Consider the following 22648-nt stretch of genomic DNA (forward strand, 5'->3'; position numbering starts at 1 on the left):
TCCCAATTGTAAACTTTCCATTTCTATGTACTAACATACCAGCAGCGCCTGCATACAGAGTATATATCTTCCAATTGATACGATATTCCCGGGCTTATATTTCCTATCATGATTTCCTTGATAGAGGATTGCTGCTCACAAGGAAGCTATTAAACCAAGAGTTCCAAATGGTGAAGTTGAAATCACCCCTTCGTAAGTTTTTTGGACGCCATCATGAGTTTGTTGACCGTTATTGAATTACCGTTTCACAGATGATATCGGATATGTTCCTTATGTCGTATCTACAATACCCTTCCCTTTTCACGAATGTGACCTTCCGAATTAGACTATCTACCGGATTTGTAATAACATAAGCAACACGACGGGTGCCACATGTGAAGCAGGATCTGCTTACCCTTCCGGAGCACCTGAGATCACCCCCAGTTTTCGGTGGGGTTCGTGTTGCTTAGTCTTTAGTTTTCTATGTTGTGTCTTCTGTGCTGTAGTTTGTCTGTTTGTCTTTTTATTTTTAGCCATGGCGTTGTCAGTTTATTTTCAATCTATGAGTTTGACTGTCCCTCTGGTATCTTTCATCCCTCTTTTATAATAGTTGCAAGGGTCAAAATGTATTCTGATTACATGAAATTGCAAATATCTTTGAACTTCTTTGCATATTTATTTAAAATATTGTAAAAATGATCCATGGTTGTCATTGGTTCATGTCCGTCATATTTTTTTTTGTAAATTGTTTCATATTTTTCATGTCAGGGCCTTTAATAGCTAACTATACGGTATGGGTTTTTTTCATTGTTGAAGGCCGTACAGTTGCCTATAATTGCTTACATCCACTTCATTTGAACTTTGGTGGATAGTTGTCTAATTGGCAATTATACCACATCTCCTTATTTTTATATTTTCATGATGCCTGAGTCAGTGCTAAAAAAATAAAACCAAATCATTATCCTCATAAATTATATATTTATAAGAAAAGGCTATTTTACAAAAGATGAGAAATCTGGTTGATTATCAATAAAATAGTATATGTTAACAACTCACAACAAAATAAATATTACATCATATATACAAAGAAACAACAGATAACAATTAAAAATACCTGGTATCTTCCTAATGTTCAAAAGCAGGTATTCACAATATAAAAGACTTTTTATTTTAAGACAATTTCCTATTTATTGTAAAATCTTTTATTCAATTAGAGTGGTCAGACAACAAGGTCTTTTAAATAAAACTGGACAGACAGAATGGTCATATTATATAATTTCAAAGAATGTCTCTAAACAATATGCAAGACAAGTTAGAACCGACTGACAAAAGTGAATTCTAAGTAGTACATATTCTAACCTTTATGACTTTAATACACTTTATGACTGATACAAAATAACTTGAAATAAAAGCTTTTTTCACTTTTATAATAACTGCATCGAAATAACAAGCACCAATTCAAAGTATCGACAATATCTAGCAAGATCACAAGCATTTTATGACACAACTTTTTATCAATTCTATGGAAGAAATATCTGCATTGTAAAGTCATTATTAGATAAAACATGAGGTAAGAATGATAAAACAAATATAAAATGTCATGATAAATAAAATAAATAAATCAAAACAGAACAAAATAGTTTATATCCTAAAACATATATATAGAACTGTTATATAATGGTATGTAACTAAAAACTAAAATATATATAGTACATGTACCAATGTCAGATAGTGGACTACAGAGACAAACGTTTGGTTTTTATTGATCCTATACCATACAATTTGTAACTATAAAGAGTGTTATTACTATTTTCTTAAATTTTGCATTGATATTTTTTTTGTGATCATTTTCCATTTCAAGCTAATCAAAAGAGAATGGTTCTTCTCAATCTAGTAGAGTGAGAATATGATGACATCATAAGCCAAGGAAACAAACAGATTATCGATACTCTATAGGAAGTTTCAAGGCTAGATTTAACTAAAGGGCTATCTCCCTTCAATGAGATTGTAGACAAGAAACTCCCTCATTTTCAAAACCATAGATAATATATAATTACAGTACTTTTATTCCCTGTTACATTAAAAATGTTCTTAATGTTTTTGGTAAAAACTAAAAATTTCTTAAAAGAAAAACAATATATATAATTATGTTTCATAGTGTCCCTACAATGGTTTATATAACAATTTTTGTTTTGAATGGTTCAAAAAATCTTGTTTAAAAAAATTATAAATAGCCTTTCCACTTATTATTTAATTGTTTACAATGGATTCATACCTTTAATCAACCGTGATTTCATACTGTCTTTCCCTGAGTGAATATCAGAATTATCCATATCAAAGTGGAATTAATTTATCTCCTCTTTTTTCAAAACAATTATTTAAATTCAAATTCCATTACCATGCTTTCTCCCCAGGGCCTTACATCCACCTTGGTGCTATATTGTTTTTTTACCATGGCACTTTCTGAAATCATTTAACAATAGAATATGTATACCTACTGTGGTGCTACAACTTTAGGAGGAGAACACTGCCATAGACTATAAAAGGTTTACTCTTAATAAAGATGGTCTTTCCTTAGAGAGTTTAAGAACTTACTATGACTTTTAACAGTCTTTCCACCGAGAATTTTCAGGCATACCATGAATTTGCAGTTGGACTTTGGAAATAGATATCAATTTAACTGTTACTGTTAATTCCATACTTGTCTTTATAAAAATAAGGAGATGTGGTATGATTGCCAAGAGACAACTATACACCAAAGTTCAAATAAATTGGATGCTTTTGGAAGGAAATCTGACAAAATGTATACTGCATATTATTTTCTTGTAATTACTTCATTAGAATCATTAATTTTGATTGGCTGACAATAATTGCTAGGCACTCCAATATCACATTTTACTTCCGTATAAAAATACAAAACTATGACTTCACTTGTTATCTGTGACAATGTTAATATAATGCATTGAAAAACAAATGAAAAGCTTGTTATAACTCTAAATTGCATGGTTATAGCAAAAAATGTAATTATAAGAATTGAATGCTTCTTTTTGTAGTTTTATAGGGTTGTAAAAGCATTGATTGTGCATCCATTTTTAATATGAAGTGTTTCCGCTTCAAACAAAATGTGCATCGGTCAATGCTTTTACACAGCAATAAAATTATAAAAAGAATCATTCAAATCTTAAATGTTTATTTATTTCATTAAAACAAAAACCAATCGACTTACTTTAACTTTCATCCAACTGTTATTCAAAATTTACATCAAGACAATTAAAAAAAAAAAGAAAATAGTTTCATTAGATTAAATAATTTAATCAAATGAATCTTTTTTGGTTTTTAATTGTCTTGATGTACATTCTTTATTAAAAGTTACATGGTTTTAGAAATGTTTTATGGAAAGAAATCGGAATATAGAAAATAAAACTTATCTTGCCTTACTGTTATATCAAGTTTATATGTTTATCAAAAATACTTTACATCGAAAGAAAAAGTATGTAAAGACATTTCTGCAAAAAATAAATGCCATGATTAAATACCAGATAATGTTAAATGATGAAATCTTCAGTTTTCAAAGTATTTTATTGGCCTGTATTTCAATTACTACAGATTCCTGACAATCCATGGGACAATAAATTTTTTAATTAATGGCTCCAAACTAATGTACAGTTCAATAGGATTTAAACAAAAAATTATTGGGTTCTTATTTAGTGTCCACAAAAACTAATTATATAATGACACCTTCTCAGATTATTCTCCACAAAATTGCTTTCAATTTTTATTTGCCTGATGAAAACCTCATACTTGACAACTTCAATGTATGTATACTTGATGAACTAAACAGCTGTTAAAAAAACATTTATGAACATGGTGAAGAAAACAAATCCCAATAAGCAGATAAGTAATACAGCCTTTAGAAACTAAGCTCCTCAACCCATGCTTAATAACTTTAAAAAATTAAATATAGAAAATAATAAAAAAAACAAACTATGGGTTTTCCTTCCAGTGTTTAGAACTAATAAATCTATTGTCAGCAATTATTACAAAGGACAGATATATTTTTGACTACATTTCAGTTTCCACTCAGCAACTTTCTAAACTTTTTTAGGGAATTAATTATTTAATTTGTTCAAAACTATGATTACATATGATAACACTGTTGAGAATCAAAACTTGAAGTGAATAGTACATCAAAATCATATTTTCTTTGTAACTTAAGTTTTAGCACATTTATAAATTTCTGTAATATCATTACTGTATTTATAAAAATAACTGCAAAGATACATCATTATCATCAGTAGCATTGTCAATATGAGCATTTCCTATCAGAATGGTGCAGCCAACAAACTATCATTATAAAAGTCTTTGAACCAAATATATCACATTATAGCACTAGGTTAGACTTGGAGTTGGATAGTGATCCTCCAGCACTGCATCCCGATTGTAAAGAGTTCGATCGTGATCGTCCAGCACTGCAGCCTAATACTAACGAATTTGATCGTGGTCTACAACAATGTCCTTCTAAATTTTTTTCATTCTGATAATGGTTTGTCTCCGGTATATTTAGAAGTTCATTTATGAAATCTTCTGTCTCCTGTTCAATTTCTGGTTTCATTTCCATGTAGGAGTCCCATGAAAGGTCTGGACTATAGCTATCCTTTGAAGGACTAGGAAGATTCATGTCCATCTTATCAATGTCAAAAATTTCTTCAAAATTGTAGCATTGTGTGTCTTCTTCATCTTTGTAGTAGTAAGCCATAACAGACTCCATTTCGTTTGTTATAAGTAGGCACTGTTCAAAAGTGTCAAAAATTTCCTGGTTGTGAAGTGTGCTTTCTTTCTTGCTAGACATATCTGTACTTACTACTACATTTTGGCCATGAGAACTGGATTCCAAAGATATCTTATCAATATTCATGTGATCCATGTGACCTTCAAGGTGACGTAATGTATGAAGGGAGTTTTTTACTTTTGTGTCAAAGTCAACAGCAAATCCTATGTTAAGATTTCTAACTACTGGGGCAGTTGGCTGGGGCTGATATGGACTGCTTGATGGCAAAGCACGTCTTGAGACATCTTTGTTCAAATTAAATTCTGTAATAGCCAGCTGACAAGTAAATCTGTAAAAAGACATAGACATTAATATTTGTATTTACTTAGAAAACTTATTTTTTAAATTTACTTTTGGGAGAAAAATTTCACATTAACTTTGAATAATTTTTTTTATATTTACTTTAGAAAGCTGAACTTCACATTTACTTAAGGGCATAAGATACAGTTAAAGGGGAGGTAATGACGTTGCTAACGTAAAATGTTATTTTTCTCCACGTCAAACTGTAACATATTGGGAAAAGATGCATTTTAGACAGATTTTTATCATTCAAATTGATTCAACTTGAAAACAAGTTCATGGATCCCTCTTTTTAATAAAATGCTCCGCTGGGCGCAGCTTGATACGACCGCAGAGGTCGAACCCTGAACAGTTGGGACAAGTATGGACACAACATTCAAGCTTGATACACACTGAATTTGGATTGTGATTAAATATTTGACACAGCATAGGTTTCTGAATGAATGTGGTCTAAGAACTTTAAAAAATTTAATTTACCTATTCAAACCATATCATTATTATTTGCTTATATATATATATCAGAAATAACCAATTTAAAATGAAAAATTTTAAAGACAAAAAAAGGAAAAAAGGAAGAAAAAAAAAATCCCTCCCCCTAAATTTTTTGAACCCCCTTATGATTCATCACCCCCAAACTCAATCCCAGCCTTCCCTTTGTGGTATGGTACCTTGCAGTACAATTTCAGAGAGATCCATACACTTGAACACAAGTTATTGTCTGGAAACTAGAAAAAATGCTTGTTTTTTTGCCCCTTTTTGGCCCCAAATTCCTAAATGTTTAGGGCAATTACCCCCAAACTCAAACCCAGCTTTCCCTTTGTGATATAGAACCTTGTAGTACAATTTCATAAAGATCCATACACTTACACACAAGTTATTGTCCTGAAACTAGAAAAATGCTTGTTTTTTGCCTATTCAAACCATATCATTATTATTTGCTTATATATATATATCAGAAATAACCAATTTAAAATGAAAAATTTTAAAGACAAAAAAAGGAAAAAAGGAAGAAAAAAAAAATCCCTCCCCCTAAATTTTTTGAACCCCCTTATGATTCATCACCCCCAAACTCAATCCCAGCCTTCCCTTTGTGGTATGATACTTTGCAGTACAGTTTCAGAGAGATCCATACACTTGAACACAAGTTATTGTCTGGAAACTAGAAAAATGCTTATTTTTGGCCCCTTATTCCTAAACGTTTTGGGCAATTACCCCCAAACTCAATTCCAGCTTTCCCTTTGTGATATGGAACCTTGTAGTACAATTTCAGAAAGATCTATACACTTACACACAAGTTATTGTCATGAAACTAGAAAAATGCTTGTTTTTTGCCCCTTTTTTTGCCCCTTATTCCTAAAATTTTGAGGCAATTACCCCAAAAATCAATCCCAGCATTCCTTTTGTGATATGGAACATTGTGGTACAATGTCAGAGAGATCCATGCACTAACACACAAGTTATGTCTGGAAGTTACAAAAATGCTTATTTTTTGCCCCTTTTTGGCCCCTAATTCCTTAACTGTTGGTACCATAACCCCAAAATCAATCCCAACCTTCCTTTTGTGGTATTGAACCTTATGGTAAAATTTCATAGAGATCCATTCACTTGAACTAAAGTTAGAGTGCGAAAACCAATGTGTCTTCGGACGACGACGACGATGACGAAGCCAACGTCATACCAATATACGACCCCAAAATTCTTTTGCGGTCGTATAAAAATGACATTTGGCTTAATGATGCATGAAGATTATTTGTGCCAATTTTTATGAACAAATCACTAATGAAGTTTTTTAAAATTAGATAAATATATGGCAAAAAATGCTGTTCTTTGACTAAAATAATGAAAATGTGATAAAAATGAATAATTTCCAAAGAATTGTTACACAGCCTAGCTGATATTTCCCTTACCTTGCAGTGTATTGTTTCTTTCTATTAGACAGCCTAGCTGATATTACCCTTACCTTGCAGTGTATTGTTTCTTTCTATTAGACAGCCTAGCTGATATTTCCCTTACCTTGCAGCGTATCATTTCATTCTATCAGACAGCCCAGCTGATATTTTCTTTACCTTGCTGCGTAAAGTCTCTTCATATTGGACAGTCTAGCTGACATTTTACTTACCATGCAGTGTATCATCCCTATCTATTTGACAGCATAGTGATATTTTACCTACACTGCTGTGTAACATCTCTTCTTATTGGACAGTCTTGTTGACATTTCTCTTACCTTGCTGTGTAACGTCTCTTCTTATTCGACAGTCTAGCTGATATTTCTGTCATCAAGTCAATAATCTCTCTGTACATGTAAGTCATATCTTGTGGCAAAGATGGTAAATATTCCAATAACCTAAAATGATATATATATATATTCATGTAATTCATCACTAGAATTATTACAATTTTTAAGTATCAAGTTTGACAAAAGTAGTTTTAATTCTGTTTCAAAGTAACAGTTCTGTGCGTGTGTGTATGGTTATAACATTTAGTTTGTAAAGGTAACTATCAAGTACTGACTGACGTTGGGTTGATTTCATTATTTGGTAGGCCATTTTAATGCTTAATATATATACATTTAGTATGGGCAGTGCTGAAGACCTTATCTAGTGATTCTGAAAGTTTGGGACCTGCTAAAGCATACTTCATTTTGGAATTAGGCTTAAGTGGTTAGTGGCTGGTTATCCTTATCTCTTTGAATTCATGTAAATTTCAGGATATGTAGTCTTAAGAGCACTTAAAATTTAATTTCTGTATTATATATATTTTCAAGGGCATAACTCCTTTAAAAAATAGTGATTTGGAACATGTGGAACTAATTTCTGAATTTGTCTAAACCATTACATGTACTGATATAAACCTATGACATTAAATTCATAAATTCTGGCAAGAAAAGTAACTGTAAGAGGTAAAAGATAAAAAGATAAAGGACGGATGCCAATTAATTCAATTTCCCCTGCACCAGGTTGCGCTAGGGACAATAGCCAAATTAGATTTATTTCAAAGCAATGATAGATAAATGTGCTTCTAACAAAAAGTAAATAACAGGTCAGCAGTATTGTTTCATTTCAAACCTTGAGTGAATTTCGAATTACATGCCTAAACAAATTAAATTCATAGATCTTTTTTGAGCAGTTTAACATATTTCTTGTCGGTTTTTTAATATTATTCTTGTATTGGTTGACTTTAGCAGTAAATTTTGATATAAATACATAAAAAGTATGTGTCACTGTGCTTATCTTAGCAAACTTGAAAAAAATTGTTCCTAAAAGTATTTTTCCCAAATTGTTGCTTGTGATAATAATAATGTTATTACGACGTCATCATCAACAAAACCAGTAAAGCTGAAAAAAAAATTCTTTCATCAAAAAACCTTGAACCAAACCTACCTTACCACACCATTGTAGACAATATCAAATGGTAAAACCCATGGTGTTGCTAAAACTCCCAGGCACCTTAATGTTCTAGATCGATGTATATAGGACTGGAAACTTGTACTTATAGCTGCCTGGAATGCTGAAAATTAAAGGAATGTTTATATCAACAATGTGTAAAATAGTACTAATGTTTCAGTCAAATATTCTTATTAGCGAGATATAAAATTATACAGTCTAACCTGTGTATGAAGTTCACCCTTGGGACCAAAGAAAACTGACCTTTGAATTGAGGTTTAAAATGCATAGGAATTACTACAGTCGTCATGAATAGGTGACTTGAGAAGACAGGTTTTCTCTGAATAGGGATGACTTTTATAGCAGGTTTGACTGTAGTTATCTCAGCCAGAGGGCAAAGTAATGAAAAGGCAATTAAAGCTGTCTTTCTCATGACAAGTGGAGCTAATTTTGGTTTTTTGCTACGCAATGCTGTTTGAGAGAAAGTTCTGTAACTCTTAAAATAAATTAATCTGAATGATTGTATAACGGGTAATCCAAATGATTTTACCATATTGGCTGGCCTTAAATTTGAAAAAAATAATTGATGTATACAGTAATTTTTTTTTTGTAAATAAATAATCATTTATAAATGTTTTACTCCTAAAAAGTGAGATTTTTCTTTTCCTTATAACAGTGAGCATAAAGGTGTCAAGATTCTGATTGTTCTGCTGTGTTCAGGACAAATTCCTTAACATTTTCACAAAGTTTACATAACTTGAGAGTAAAATTGCTAATCTGGAAATCTCTAAAATATACTTCTGAACAAATCATATTGTTGCCATTTTTTAAATGAGTATGTATTATCTCCCTTTTCCTGACATTTTAATGTCCAAAAATATTTGTTTGGTTGGACACCATTGCCCATTACCTTTAGCTGGGTTGCATTCAATATCATAGCTGCTACTTAGAGCTACGTAGATTTTGACTACTGAAAGTATATCTAGCCTAGCTGCTAAATAGATCTAGATAGCCCAAAAAATTCATGCTATCTACAGAATCTAAAATGGTGTCAGAAAGGTTATTACTGATGACATCATTTTCATAGGCTAGCTACGTAGCATATCGTTCAACATAGATAGATATCTAAGACATAACAGTTATACTAGCTGCTACAATACTGAACACAACCCAGGTGTAATGATTATCCAGAATAAATGAATTGTATTTAAGTGTCAGCTCCTGATATTTTTTTTAAATAAGAATGTGTCCATAGTACACAGATGTCCCACTCGCACTATCATTTTCTATGTTCAGTGGACCCTGAAATTGGGGTCAAAACTCTAATTTGACATTAAAATTAGAAAGATCATATCATAGGGAACATGTGTACTAAGTTTCAAGTTGATTGGACTTCAACTTCATCAAAAACTACCTTGACCTAAAACTTTAACCTGAAGCGGGACAGACGGACGAACAGACGAACGCACAGACCGAAAAACATAATGCCCCTAGGTGGGGCATAAAAAAAAAAAAAATTCACATATGATAAAATATGACATCAAATAAAATAAATCAAATAAAAGGCATGCAAAACAATTTTTGAAATACAATAATACAATAATTTGTAAAGAAAATAAAGCATACCTTCAACAACAATAGGAGGTAATGTATCAACCAGAGCTCCTTTCTGTTTTATTCTGCATTCTTCACAGTTCTCTTCATCACACAGACCATCAACTTCTTCATTCAAGTCACTACTCTCCTGTCTGGAGACTAAACTGAGAGATGAACTCTCTTCTACCGAAACAATGGACGATTTCACTGTCAAATGTCGGGAACATGTTATCAACTCTGCAACCAGAAAAGAAGTATGATTTAGATGTTTGGTTTACAAGTTTTTATAAGAAAACAGTGTACTGTAAACTGAAAAGTGAGTCAGAATTGTGGCAAACAGAAAGATTTCAAATCAGCCCTTAAATATATATATGTGTAAATAACATTACAATATATACATGTACATGAATGATGCAAACCAAAACTGAGTAATTATACTTTATTTACAGTAAGTTTTCTCTAATTGTTATAAAATAAAAGAAATAAAAACACTGATAACCAAGCTATATGTATTTATGTAACAGTTATGACAGTCAGGGACTTACTGAAATAAGTGTTTTTTTTAATTGGCTATAAAAGGTAACAAGACGAATCTTTCAATCAACTAAATAGTTCAGTTATTGAACCTTTCATTGCTGAAAAATTCAGGACTCAAGATGTATTATCTTGAAATTCTTAGAGCCCAAAGTTGTATGGTGTTTGAGGGAAATACACTGTATTATACTTCTAAGTGATTTGGGGGTAAAATTTTTGAGAAATCACACTCATATACAAATAAGTGAAACAATCATTTGTTCAACAGGTGCATTTATGCTGCTTTCAGAAGTTTGTTAAAAATGTATGGGGTTGATGTTTCAGTTTAGGCCAAAAATAAAATTTAAATTGTTTGCTGTTGCCTACCTATCCACCTTAAAAGCAGCCTACCAGAAAAATGTTATGATACAAATTGTTTCAATTTTTTTAAAAAGATTTTTTCCTGCTCTAATGTCTTTTTTTTGTCTAAAAACCTGTAACTTATGTTGTTGGACAAATAAAAAATAACCCTACCTACCTACCCACCAACAAGAGACATGGGTTTGCAACATCAAACAAAGAATTTTTAAGGGTGGTCTCATCCATTTTTTTTTATTGAATAAATTTATTGATGGTCTTTTAAAATATGAACTAATATTAGTTACTTTAACGGGTTTTTTTTCTGGTCACAAATATTATGATTTATTACTAATTTTGGTATCAATAAAATTATCAGAAAGAGAAACAACTCCTACATTACTTCAACAATTTTAACTGATTAAAGTGATTTTTAAATCATTTGTTTGAGTAAGTCCCCTAACTGTGTAATATTTAAGAACAAGCACATGTTGGTTCTAGTTTTAGTACCTAATGTGATGAATAAACCCTTTTGTGATTTGTTACACATTTTAGCCCTGTAAACTGCATGCAGAATTGAAAATCTAATCTATAGTAGTGCTTCTAATGATTTAAATTTACTAACCATTTCTTTGAAGAAATCGTAAACAATCATCAAATCCATGTTTACACATGTCACTAAGTAATTCTGGCTTACATGGAAACAATATTCGTGTGATTCTGTATAAATTCTTCCCAGACATCTGTACACTGGTATTGGCAAGATGGATGTGAGCGAAGTTGGCGACATCATCACTGGGACAGATGTCACTTTCACCAGCGAATGGGGAGACTGTGACAGTGTTCTCATCTAGAACTGGCAAGTTATCACTTAATCCACCATCTACATATCGCTGAAAAAAATAAAATTATGGAATGTTATTCTTCTTCTTAGAGTCACACTTTGTGTTACAACATTGAACTCAGTAAAAACTTAGCAGTCAGCAGCAGTTTTTTTTTTGGTTTTGATGGCAGTTGTTTTGTAGCTTCAGATTTGTCAAATTTATTCATGACTTGCATCTATCATAGAAGACTCCGTGATGACTTCTAATAGTTGTTTTTGGTTTAACTGTGTTGTTTGGTTGCTGTCTTTCATAAATTTACTCAAATTCTCATTTCATTTTGATTTGTCAGACAGGAAAAAATTTGACCAAATCTAAATTATTAGCAAAACACTCATTTGTTCTTAAACATCTGTTCTCTATGAGGTCTTCTGATTGCATACAATATATATAAAACTCTATTTGGTGTTTTATCTATCATTTGATATTTATCTTACATAAGGAGTTTTCTTTTTTTCAGATTAAATTTAACAAGAAACAATTATTACAACAAAAGTTTAAAAAGACAAGGATATAAGAATACATTGGGAGCTACAAAAATGTAGGTAGCAAAGTGATTAAAGAAGAGAACTGATCACTTTACAGTATATAAATAGAGAGCAATTTTGAAAAGAAAAACTGATGAAGAGAGTCAGCCAGTTGTTGTTTATAACAATAGTGCATACTGGTCAGATGGGTTAATGATGACACTCTTTGTAATGTTTACTTACTGTTCCTTTGAAAACTGGAGGCAGGAGACCAGAATAAAAAGGTATATGAGCACTGCAAAGTAGAGCCTGAAACACATTAAATGAAGATATGCATAATCATACAATGCAGAAAATAATCAACAAATTAGTGACGTACGGCTGCCCAAGAATTAATGTGAACTAAAGCAACCCATCATCTGTAATATTTGTTAATATTCCCCTCCCTTATTGGTTTTCATTCTATGGTGAACCACAATGGACTATTGTTCATAGTTAGTCATATGGTGTTTTGTTTTATTAAGTCTCCCAAACGAAGTTTGGGAAGACTTATTGTTTTTGCTCAGTTCTTATTATTATTATTATTATTATTCTTCTTCTTCTTCTTCTTCCGCCGCTTTTAAATTTGAACTTGTCCGCACCCGTTCTCCAAAACCGCGTGTCAGATTAACTTGGGGTTTCACAATATGTAAGACTAACATGTCTAGTGGTGCAATCAGGGTTTTGTTTGTGCAATGGGGTTTATAAAGGGGTACTTTGAGGGGCAAAAAGAAAAGAGGGTTTTACTATAGAACCCTATGGGATTTCATTTAAAAAAATTTTCAAATGATTATAAATTGAAAATCGTTTATGATAGACACAATCTTTTTAATTGAAAATGTTCTAAATGATAAAGCCCATTGAATGAAATACAGGGTTAGTCCCCAGGGGTCACCCCCACCCCCTGCCATTTAAGAAAGTTCTAATACCTTGTAAGTGGTCAAGATCCCCACCCCTAAACCATATATATTCTGGTTTGTCATGCTAAGATGGTTTGAATGATATACAGGGTTAGTCCCCAGGGGTCATCCCGACCCCCTGCCATTTGAGAAAGTTCTAATATCTTGTAAATGGTTGAGATCCCCACCCCTAAACCATATATATTCTGGTTTGTCATGATAAAGCACATCAAATGTAATACAGGGTTAGTCCCCAGGGGTCACTCCCACCCCATGCCATTTAAGAAAGTTCTAATATCTTGTAAGTGGTCAAGATCCCCACCCCTAAACCATATATATTCTGGTTTGTCATGCTAAGATGGTTTGAATGGTATACAGGGTTAGTCCCCAGGTGTCATCCAGACCCCCTGCCATTTGAGAAAGTTCTAATATCTTGTAAATGGTCGAGATCCCCATCCCTTAACCATATATATTCTGGTTTGTCATGATAAAGCACATCAAATGAAATACAGGGTTAGTCCCCAGGGGTCACCCCCACCCCCTGCCATTTAAGAAAGTTCTAATATCTTGTAAATGGTCGAGATCCCCACCCCTAAACCATATATATTCTGGTTTGTCATGCGAAGATGGTTTGAATGATATACAGGGTTAGTCCCCAGGGGTCATCCCGACCCCCTGCCATTTGAGAAAGTTCTAATATCTTGTAAATGGTTGAGATCCCCACCCCTAAACCATATATATTCCTATTCGTCATGTCTCGAACATTTGAATGACGTATACGGTCAGTCCCCAGGGGTTCCCCCCACCCCCAATGTTCTAATATCTTGTAAATGGTCGAGATCCCCACCCCTAAACCATATATATTCCTGTTCGACATGTCTCGAACATTTGAATGACGGATAGGGTCAGTCCCAGGGGTTCCCCCCACCCCCAATGTTCTAGTATCTTGTAAATGGTCGAGATCCCCACCCCTAAACCATATATATTCTGGTTTGTCATGCCGATATGAATTGAATGATATACAGGGTTAGTCCCCAGGCATCACTAATGCATATAACTTTACTGGACCAAACCAATTTTCACTGGACTTTGCCCAATGTCAGGCGACCCTGGGAATTACAAATTATGGGAGCTTCATTTGGGAGACTTCGTAACAGCATCCTGTTACAATCATTTCTTGTTAAAAATGTGTCTCCCTTCTTAGATGTCAGTGAACATGGTTAATGTAGGAATTCATCTTTAGTTTGTCTTACAATATTGTTCAATTGTTTTATGTACATTTTTAAAGCATTATACATCATTGTTAGAACATCATGTACATCTATACACAGATCCATATCTATAATTGTTCAAGTAAACTTGTCCAAGAATGATGTCAGTAGATCAAGAAGCTTAGTTATGTAATTGTGTACCACAAAAGAGTGTTACTGTTTACATGTACTTGACCAAGATATATATTTGGCGACTTGACATATTAACAAATTACCTGGATTTATTTTAGGACATGACACGTGTATGGAACACATGATACAATGTATGTAGGAGTATAAACTCCAAACAAATTGCACAGATTATAAATGTTATGACCTAAATTCTTGTCCTAAAATATTTATATATCTAAGATTGAAATATATAAAAGATTATTGATTTATTTCTTGTGCTTAAATCAATAATAGCTTCATAAAAGTATAACCCATCTTAACATTTTTGTTCAAATTCATTATATTTAAAAAAAAATAAATGAGGAAATTTGTTTCTTTGAAATTAATATTTTACCAAATTGAATCAACAAATGTTTGCATTGCATTCCAATATATCTGTGACATTTCCCCCTTTATATTTACAAAATCAAATTCACCTGTGTTATTTTCTAAAACCAGATAATTCTGTGTACCTGGTACTCATTATAATTACGGGGCCTTGAAAGAGTCATGTTTTGTTATTTTGTGAGTGTCACTAGCTCTGATTCCCAGGAGAGGCGCTCTCAAATTCATAATCTCTACCTTACTTTACTAGAGATTAAACTAGAGGCTCTAAAGAGCCTGTGTTGCTCACCTTGGTCTATGTGCATATTAAACAAAGGACACAGATGGATTCATGACAAAATTGTGTTTTGGTGATGGTGATGTGTTTGTAGATCTTACTTTACTGAACATTCTTGCTGCTTACAATTATCTCTATCTTTAATGAACTTGGCCCAGTAGTTACAGTGGAAAATATTTTGTAAAAATATACAAAAATTTACAAAATTTATGAAAATTGTAAAAAAATGACTATAAAGGGCAATAACTCATTAAGGGGTCAATTGACAATTTTGGTCATGTTGACTTATTTGTAGATCTTACTTTGCTGTACATTATTGCTGTTCACAGTTTATCTCTATCTATAATAATATTCAAGATAATAACCAAAAGCTGTAAAATTTTCTTAAAATTACCAATTCAGGGGCAGCAACCCAAAAACTTGTTGCCTGATTGGTCTGAAAATTTCAGGGCAGATAGATCTTGACCTAATGAACAATTTTATCCAGTCAGATTTGCTCTATAAATGCTTTGGTTTCAGAGATATGAGCCAAAAACTGCATTTTACCCTATGTACTATTTTTAGCCATGTCTGCCATCTTGGTTCGCGGGCGGGGTCATTGGACACATTTTTTAAACAAGATACCCTAATGATGATTGTGGACAAGTTTGGTTAAATTTGTCCTAGTAGCTTCAGAGGAGAAGAATTTTGTAAAAGATTACAAAAATTTACAAAAAATGGTTAAAAATTGACTATAAAGGGCAATAGCTCCTCAAGGGGTCAAATGACCATTTTGGTCAAGTTGACTTATTTGTAGATCTTACTTTGCTGAACATCACTGCTGTTTACAGTTTATCTCTATCTATAATAATATTCAAGATAATAACCAAAAACGGCAAAATTTCCTTAAAATTACCAATTCAGGGGCAGCAACCCAAAAACGGGTTGTCCGATTCATCTGAAAATTTCAGGGCAGATAGATCTTGACCTGATAAACAATTTTATCCCGTCAGATTTGCTCTAAATGCTTTGGTTTCAGAGATATAAGCCAAAATCTACATTTTACCCCCTATGTTCTATTTTTAGCCATGGCGGCCATCTTGGTTGGTTGGCCGAGTCACAGGACACATTTTTTAAACTAGATACCCCAATGATGATTGTGGCCAAGTTTGGTTAAATTTGGCCAAGTAGTTTCAGAGGAGAAGATTTTTGTAAAAGTTAACGGACGACAGACGCCAAGTGATGAGAAAAGCTCACTTGGCCCTTTGGGCCAGGTGAGCTAAAAATAGGGACTATATGACTATATAAAAACTTTTTTAGGACTAAAGATACCTGTACATGTAATTTGTCTACACTGTTTAGAAAAAACCTGAATCCATTGCTTAAAAAGAAGATTTATTGTAATAAAAGTTCTAATTAATCAAGTTTCTTTCCCTGGATAAATTGACTCGATTGTACACACAATCCAAATAGCATTTCTTCATTGTTTCTTAAACAATTCAAACCCATGTAATAACTGTTATATTTTGTGAACCTTAGAATTTCTGCAAAGTTTGAGCTTTTTTGTTTGTACATTTTTATGTATCTCTTTTATACAGGTAACAACCAAATATTGATTTATTTTATACAAAATCTACTTGGGAAATCTAAATAAGATTATATATAAACTAAATGCATTTGCACATTCAATAGTTGGTAGGTGCAACATCCATATACACTTAATGGATTTAAACCATGTTTTAGTTTAAACATATTTTATTTGCGAAAGTAGCAAAATGGATTGGACACAAGTTATAACAACATTAATGACGTCCTCTCCCTACCATGTTTAGATTTTAATATGCACATATCTGCCACGTCTGTGTATACAGAGGAAACCATGAAAAAACACATATAACATAAATATTCCCCAAAATAAGTCATCCAGCTATTATAAAAAATATTGGGGTTTGTGGACATTAGCTGTATCAAGGTTGAATATTAACATTTTTTTTTTTGAAATTTCAAAAGTGATAAAATATAAATACAATGTACATGTATTAAGGCAGAAAAAAAAATTCATTATGCTAGTTGAATGAACAAATTTTGGTAGATTATTTTAAGGAATATGGCAATAACAGCTAAATACAATATATATACATGGCATAAAATGACTGTAGAAAAGCCTAGAGTTCCCTGTTAAATGAATACCTGTATTAGCTCTTCTTTAGAATCAAACTGTGACACCAGTACAGCTTTTCGGTCAGAAACCCTTGTAAGTGAGATAAAAAGTTTCCCTGAGGCAATAGTATGTGCATCTTCTGGTAGTACTACGTTTAAAGCATCTCGTAAAATCTTTACAATATTAAAACTTGGATGTAAAGGTCCAAGTGATTTAGATCTTGCCTTTGTTGCTAAACGTAAAATAAAACTAGTGCATTCTCCTGAAAAAAAGAAAAAAAGCAATAAATGTACAATGAAAACTAATTACTGGTAAAACAGTTGTTGAAAAACAATTATTGGACATCATAATTAACTACCACATTATTTAAGACTACATGGAAAATTTTCCTTGAATAGTGTACATTTTTAATTAAATGAGTTGTCACTATGTATGAACAATTGTGCATGTAGGAAACATGATGTTGAACATCACACACATGCAATAACCAATTTTGGGGATGTCACATTTGAGAACTGCCAATTAAAAATTAATATATGTGATATGATTGTCAATGAAGCAAATAATCATCAGAAACCAAAGGACGAGGGCGTACAAAACTACAGATGACAGTCAGTGTATAGCCTTCAACAATGATTAAGTCCCAAACCATATAGTGGGCTAATGAAGGTCTCAACAAAATGTGAAACAATTCAAAAGAGAAAACCAATGTCCTTATTTATGAAATCCTGATCCCCTCAAAAATGTATTTCTTTGGAAAATTAAATGACATTGTTCATGAAATATTTATGAAAATGCTATATATATTAATTATATATATACATGTAGCTAGAATATCTGTGCTACACATTTTGTTGATTTCTGTGTTTATAATTTATTTTACATGTAATATATGTGTTGCAAGCTTTTTTAATTCAAAATTGTATTTTTCTTGTTAAGCCATCAATATTTACATTCAAATGAATGTCTGTAAACACCTGGTACTGCTAATTTAAACCAGAATCGTATGGTTCACAAAATATATGTATTAAAGTAACTTAAATGAGGGAAAAAATTAAAGAAATTCCTACAATCAATAATACTGTTGGATACATATATGGACTTCTATCCTTTTGAGTTTTATAATGAACATTTTATTATTTTTTACCAGTACCTTATATCACAATGTTGTGACATCATCCATTTGACAGCCTCCTGTCTAATTTGTTGATGTACTGTAGGTACCCTCAAAACATTTTGTTTTGTTGGAATATGACCTGAAATTGTTGATATGTCTCATAACTGTAAACAATGATGGGTCCAGTTTGAACTTTTGACATTATTTACAGAATTAAACCTATATCAAACAAAATAATCTGTACTTCTAGTATTTGACCCCAGAATGACCTCACACCTTGATTGAAAAAAAAAAAAATCAAACAGCTGTAATTACATGCAACTTTAAATTTGAGTCTGGGAAAACACAGTTTAATATATTATTTGTAATTGGCTTTGAACTAGCTTCCAGTAATTATGTGCAAGTACTCTTAGAATAGATCAATACTTTGGGTCTTTTGTCTTTTTGTTACATATTTTTGTGCTTAGTGTTGATCTGCTGAGTCAAGCCCTTTGATTCTTACTGTTTGTTCTTCTGTTGTGCTGTTACACCACTGTCTCTGGTCAGAGAGAGGTTTGAGTGCTAACAAACATGATAGAAACCCTGCCACATTTTTTCATATGTCTGTCCCGAGTCAGGAGCCTGTAAATCAGTGGTTGTTGTTGGTTATTGTATCTGGTATTTGTTTTAATTTATTGTTTTAGCATAAAAATTATCAATCAGGTCTTTAATTGGTTATCATTGTTTTAATTTTTTCACATTTTATCATGCTGGGGACTTTTATAGCTGACTATACATGGTGTACATTATTGTTGATGGTTGGTCTGTGTCAATTAGTTGTCTCATAGTGGTCATTAGCAATCATACCACATTCCCTTATTTTTTATATAAGGAACATCTATCCATATGTTTCTGGACAACAATCATGACAATATATGATGTAAGAGACACTTCGAAAATCAACAAAAATTCAAAAGGACCCATTAAGTTCAACACTAACAGCTGAGATGTGACACATTTTACTTTAAAATATGCAAATGTTTATTCAATTAACATAAATTTTTCCTCTGTGAAAATTAAATTCTTAAATTTGTTTTTTTCTTCCGTAAACATATGTGTACAATGTACATGTACATGTACTTGTATATTGCACATAGTGATACAAACATACAAAATGTGTGAATTAAAAACTGATTATGTGATAATAGAAAAGGAAGTGTTATAATAACCATTTAATGGGGGAACTAGCATGATTAACACAGCTTGTCATGTCTATTGTGACATAACATTGTGTCTAAATCTTATATAACCTATATCTAACTGGAATATAAAGTTTGTGTAATGTTTTAACATCCATTTAAACGGGAAACTGTAGCCTTCTAGAAACATGAGAAACTTGAATATAAAGTATTAAAGTTTGTGTAATGTTTAAACCTCTATTTCAACAGGGAAACCAAAGCCTTCTAGAAACTGGTACACTAACACCTATTATGTTTCATTTAAATATCATATGTAAAGCTTTGTGTCTTTCCAAAAGTTCACATAATTTGATATAAATTTATAGAAATAAACATTTGAAAACTATTACAATCTAAAAGAACACTTGATCATGAGCATGTGTTGAGTTTTGAATTTTAGTACAAATATTTGTAGGGTTTATATTGCTCAGTATTTATTTTTGGACTGTTCTCCAGTTTTCTTTTCTTCATAGTGTTGTCAATTCATCTTTGACTTATAATTTTCTATTGCCAACATGGTATCATCTTACTTTTTTAACATTCAATAATTCATAAGAACATTTAGCTCTGAAAAATGGAAGTAATTCTAGGGCAAAGAACACAAAATGAAGGAGGTATTTTATTTATTTATCATTTTAAAAGAAAAATCAATTGTAGAAATGAAACCTGTGCTAACATGGCTAAAGTCCAGTGTTCATTTATAAAACTACTCATGTCCTCAGTTTTTAACTTGAACACTGTACAATATTTTCAGACCCTATTGATGCATGATTGCTTATCTTTTATTCTAATTTTTGTTTCTAGAACTGGTAACTTCAGTTTGAAATCATCCTAATGTATAATCTATTCAAGAAATATGTACAATAAGTAATTGATAAATAATAATAATTAAATGTTAACTGTCTTTGCAAGCAAATTAAAAAAAAAATCTATAATTTGATTTTCTCCATTTTTCTTGTGTGATTTTTCCGCTTCAAACAATAATTGTTTGACGTACATTTTGTACATCAATGAGACAGGAACCATAACAACAAAAAGCCCCAAAATAACTAGAGGTCAACAAAGTCTTCCAACAGCAGACAGGTATACAATATAAAATTGAGGAAAGCAATATAAATTTAACAACCAGGGGTAAACAAGATTTCAATTTGTCATATATATTAATAAAAGAAGAATGTTTCTGAGGACACGAATGCCCCTGCTCAACATAAAAAAAGGGGGGGGGGCATAAAAACCAAAAAGACCACTGATCACCTTCTACTTTCCCTCTATCTCCATAGTATTAAAACTAGCAGTAGCTTTGGACTACATGTACATATATTTGTATATACTGTAAAATACATGTACATGTGTATATAACAAAATACATGTACCATATTATTACATTATTAACCCTGAAGCAATATAGTCCAAATAATTATGACGTCTTGAAAGGCTATATACATAGACTTCCAAAATGGGATACATTGTACACCTGTGGATTCTAGAGAACTTAACCTGTGATAAAGGAGATATCTTCATTTAATTTCACACCTTTTTGAACAAAATAAAAAAAGTGTTTTAAGACACTGGAATTTGGGGAAGGTCTATTACATGTAACAGGACACACAGATTTTTTTTAACTTAATAATTTCTAATTTTTGAAAACTTTACAAATCATGCAAATAATGAAAGTTAATATCCTGTTCTTTATTACACAGTTTGATGTTGGACAATATGTTGAGTAAAACAAAAGTTTCATCCTATCAAAAATAACTGAGGGAGTGGATGGGGGTTTACAGAATAGAGAATAATGGGCAAAAAAATATAAAGAATAGAGAAAAATGGACAAAAAACATAAAGGATAGAGAATAATGAGATTCTAAAATATAAAGAATAGAGAATAATGGGCAAAAGTATGAAGAAAAATGGCCTAAAAATTAAAGAATACAGATATGAAGGACCCCCCCCCCCCCCAATTCAGACCCCCATAACTGTCCTGGTTTTGTCAGACCTGTTTTTAGACCTTCCACCTGGAATTGCTCTTTCACTCAAATCAATCAATCCCTTCCATTTCACAGTTGAATGTCTCATGTGCAGTGGTGCAGCCACTAGAAAATAAATAATTGTAATCAGGGGGTCTAGGGGGGAGGGCAGCAACCCCACCCCAAGCTGAACAATTATAGTAAAATTCAAATTGAAAATAAAAATTTTATATAAAATTATTTGTAAGGCTACACTGGTTCCACACCACTGAGTTAAGATATCTTTATTCACAGGAAACTTGAAGTCACTGTGAATGAAATGTGCAATAAGTGGGTCATACTATATAAGTTGTATAATAAAGGTGAGATTACTCTCAGAATTAGGTCACCTCAATGGTCAGAACTGCAATAATTAATTAACTGACCACAACCAACATATGGTAGATTTGTTGAATACCTACAAGGGATTGAGTTTTATACTTACCTAAACAACAACCACATAACAAACAACAAGAAACTATAGCACCAGCGCTAGCTCCAGCAAAAATTCCATTTTCCACAAGTTGAGGGGCATGCTGTCGCAGACAACTCGCTACTCCCACATGATAAATCCCTAGAAATCCACAGCCTGCAAACGAAAAATTCATGCTATAAAGGCAATAACAGTAGGCCTTTTACTTCCCCATTTTGGTCTTTATTATTAAATGTGTCAGATTTTTCTGATCTCTGTTCTAGTTTGGCTATGTGATGTGTCAATGTTTGTTGATATATGACGTAGAAGCGAGCCCCCAAAATGGAACGATTTGATTGGGTTATTCTAATCCTGAGATTAATTCTATATCATTTAAACGTTTAATGGCAATCTGTCACTAGAATAATGAAAATATTTAAAATGTATCATTAGACCGTTTAAATAAATAAATTT

General features: G+C 32.1%; 1 protein-coding gene across 1 annotated transcript; it reads right to left on the bottom strand.

Annotated features, from left to right (window-relative positions):
- Window positions 1–937: 937 nt before the first annotated feature.
- LOC127705755 (patatin-like phospholipase domain-containing protein 2) lies at window positions 938–22502 on the bottom strand. Its single transcript, XM_052210113.1, has 8 exons — window positions 22208–22502; window positions 17455–17687; window positions 12548–12613; window positions 11582–11849; window positions 10117–10323; window positions 8488–8614; window positions 7332–7451; window positions 938–5096 (listed from the first exon to the last, which is right to left on the bottom strand). The coding sequence occupies exons 1-8, from the start codon at window positions 22368–22370 to the stop codon at window positions 4361–4363; spliced, it is 1920 nt and encodes a 639-aa protein (XP_052066073.1). The 5' UTR covers window positions 22371–22502; the 3' UTR covers window positions 938–4360.
- Window positions 22503–22648: the final 146 nt, after the last annotated feature.

This window comes from Mytilus californianus, unplaced genomic scaffold (assembly GCF_021869535.1).
Source record: "Mytilus californianus isolate M0D057914Y unplaced genomic scaffold, xbMytCali1.0.p SCAF_6, whole genome shotgun sequence".
NCBI classification, from domain to species: Eukaryota; Metazoa; Mollusca; class Bivalvia; order Mytilida; family Mytilidae; genus Mytilus; species Mytilus californianus.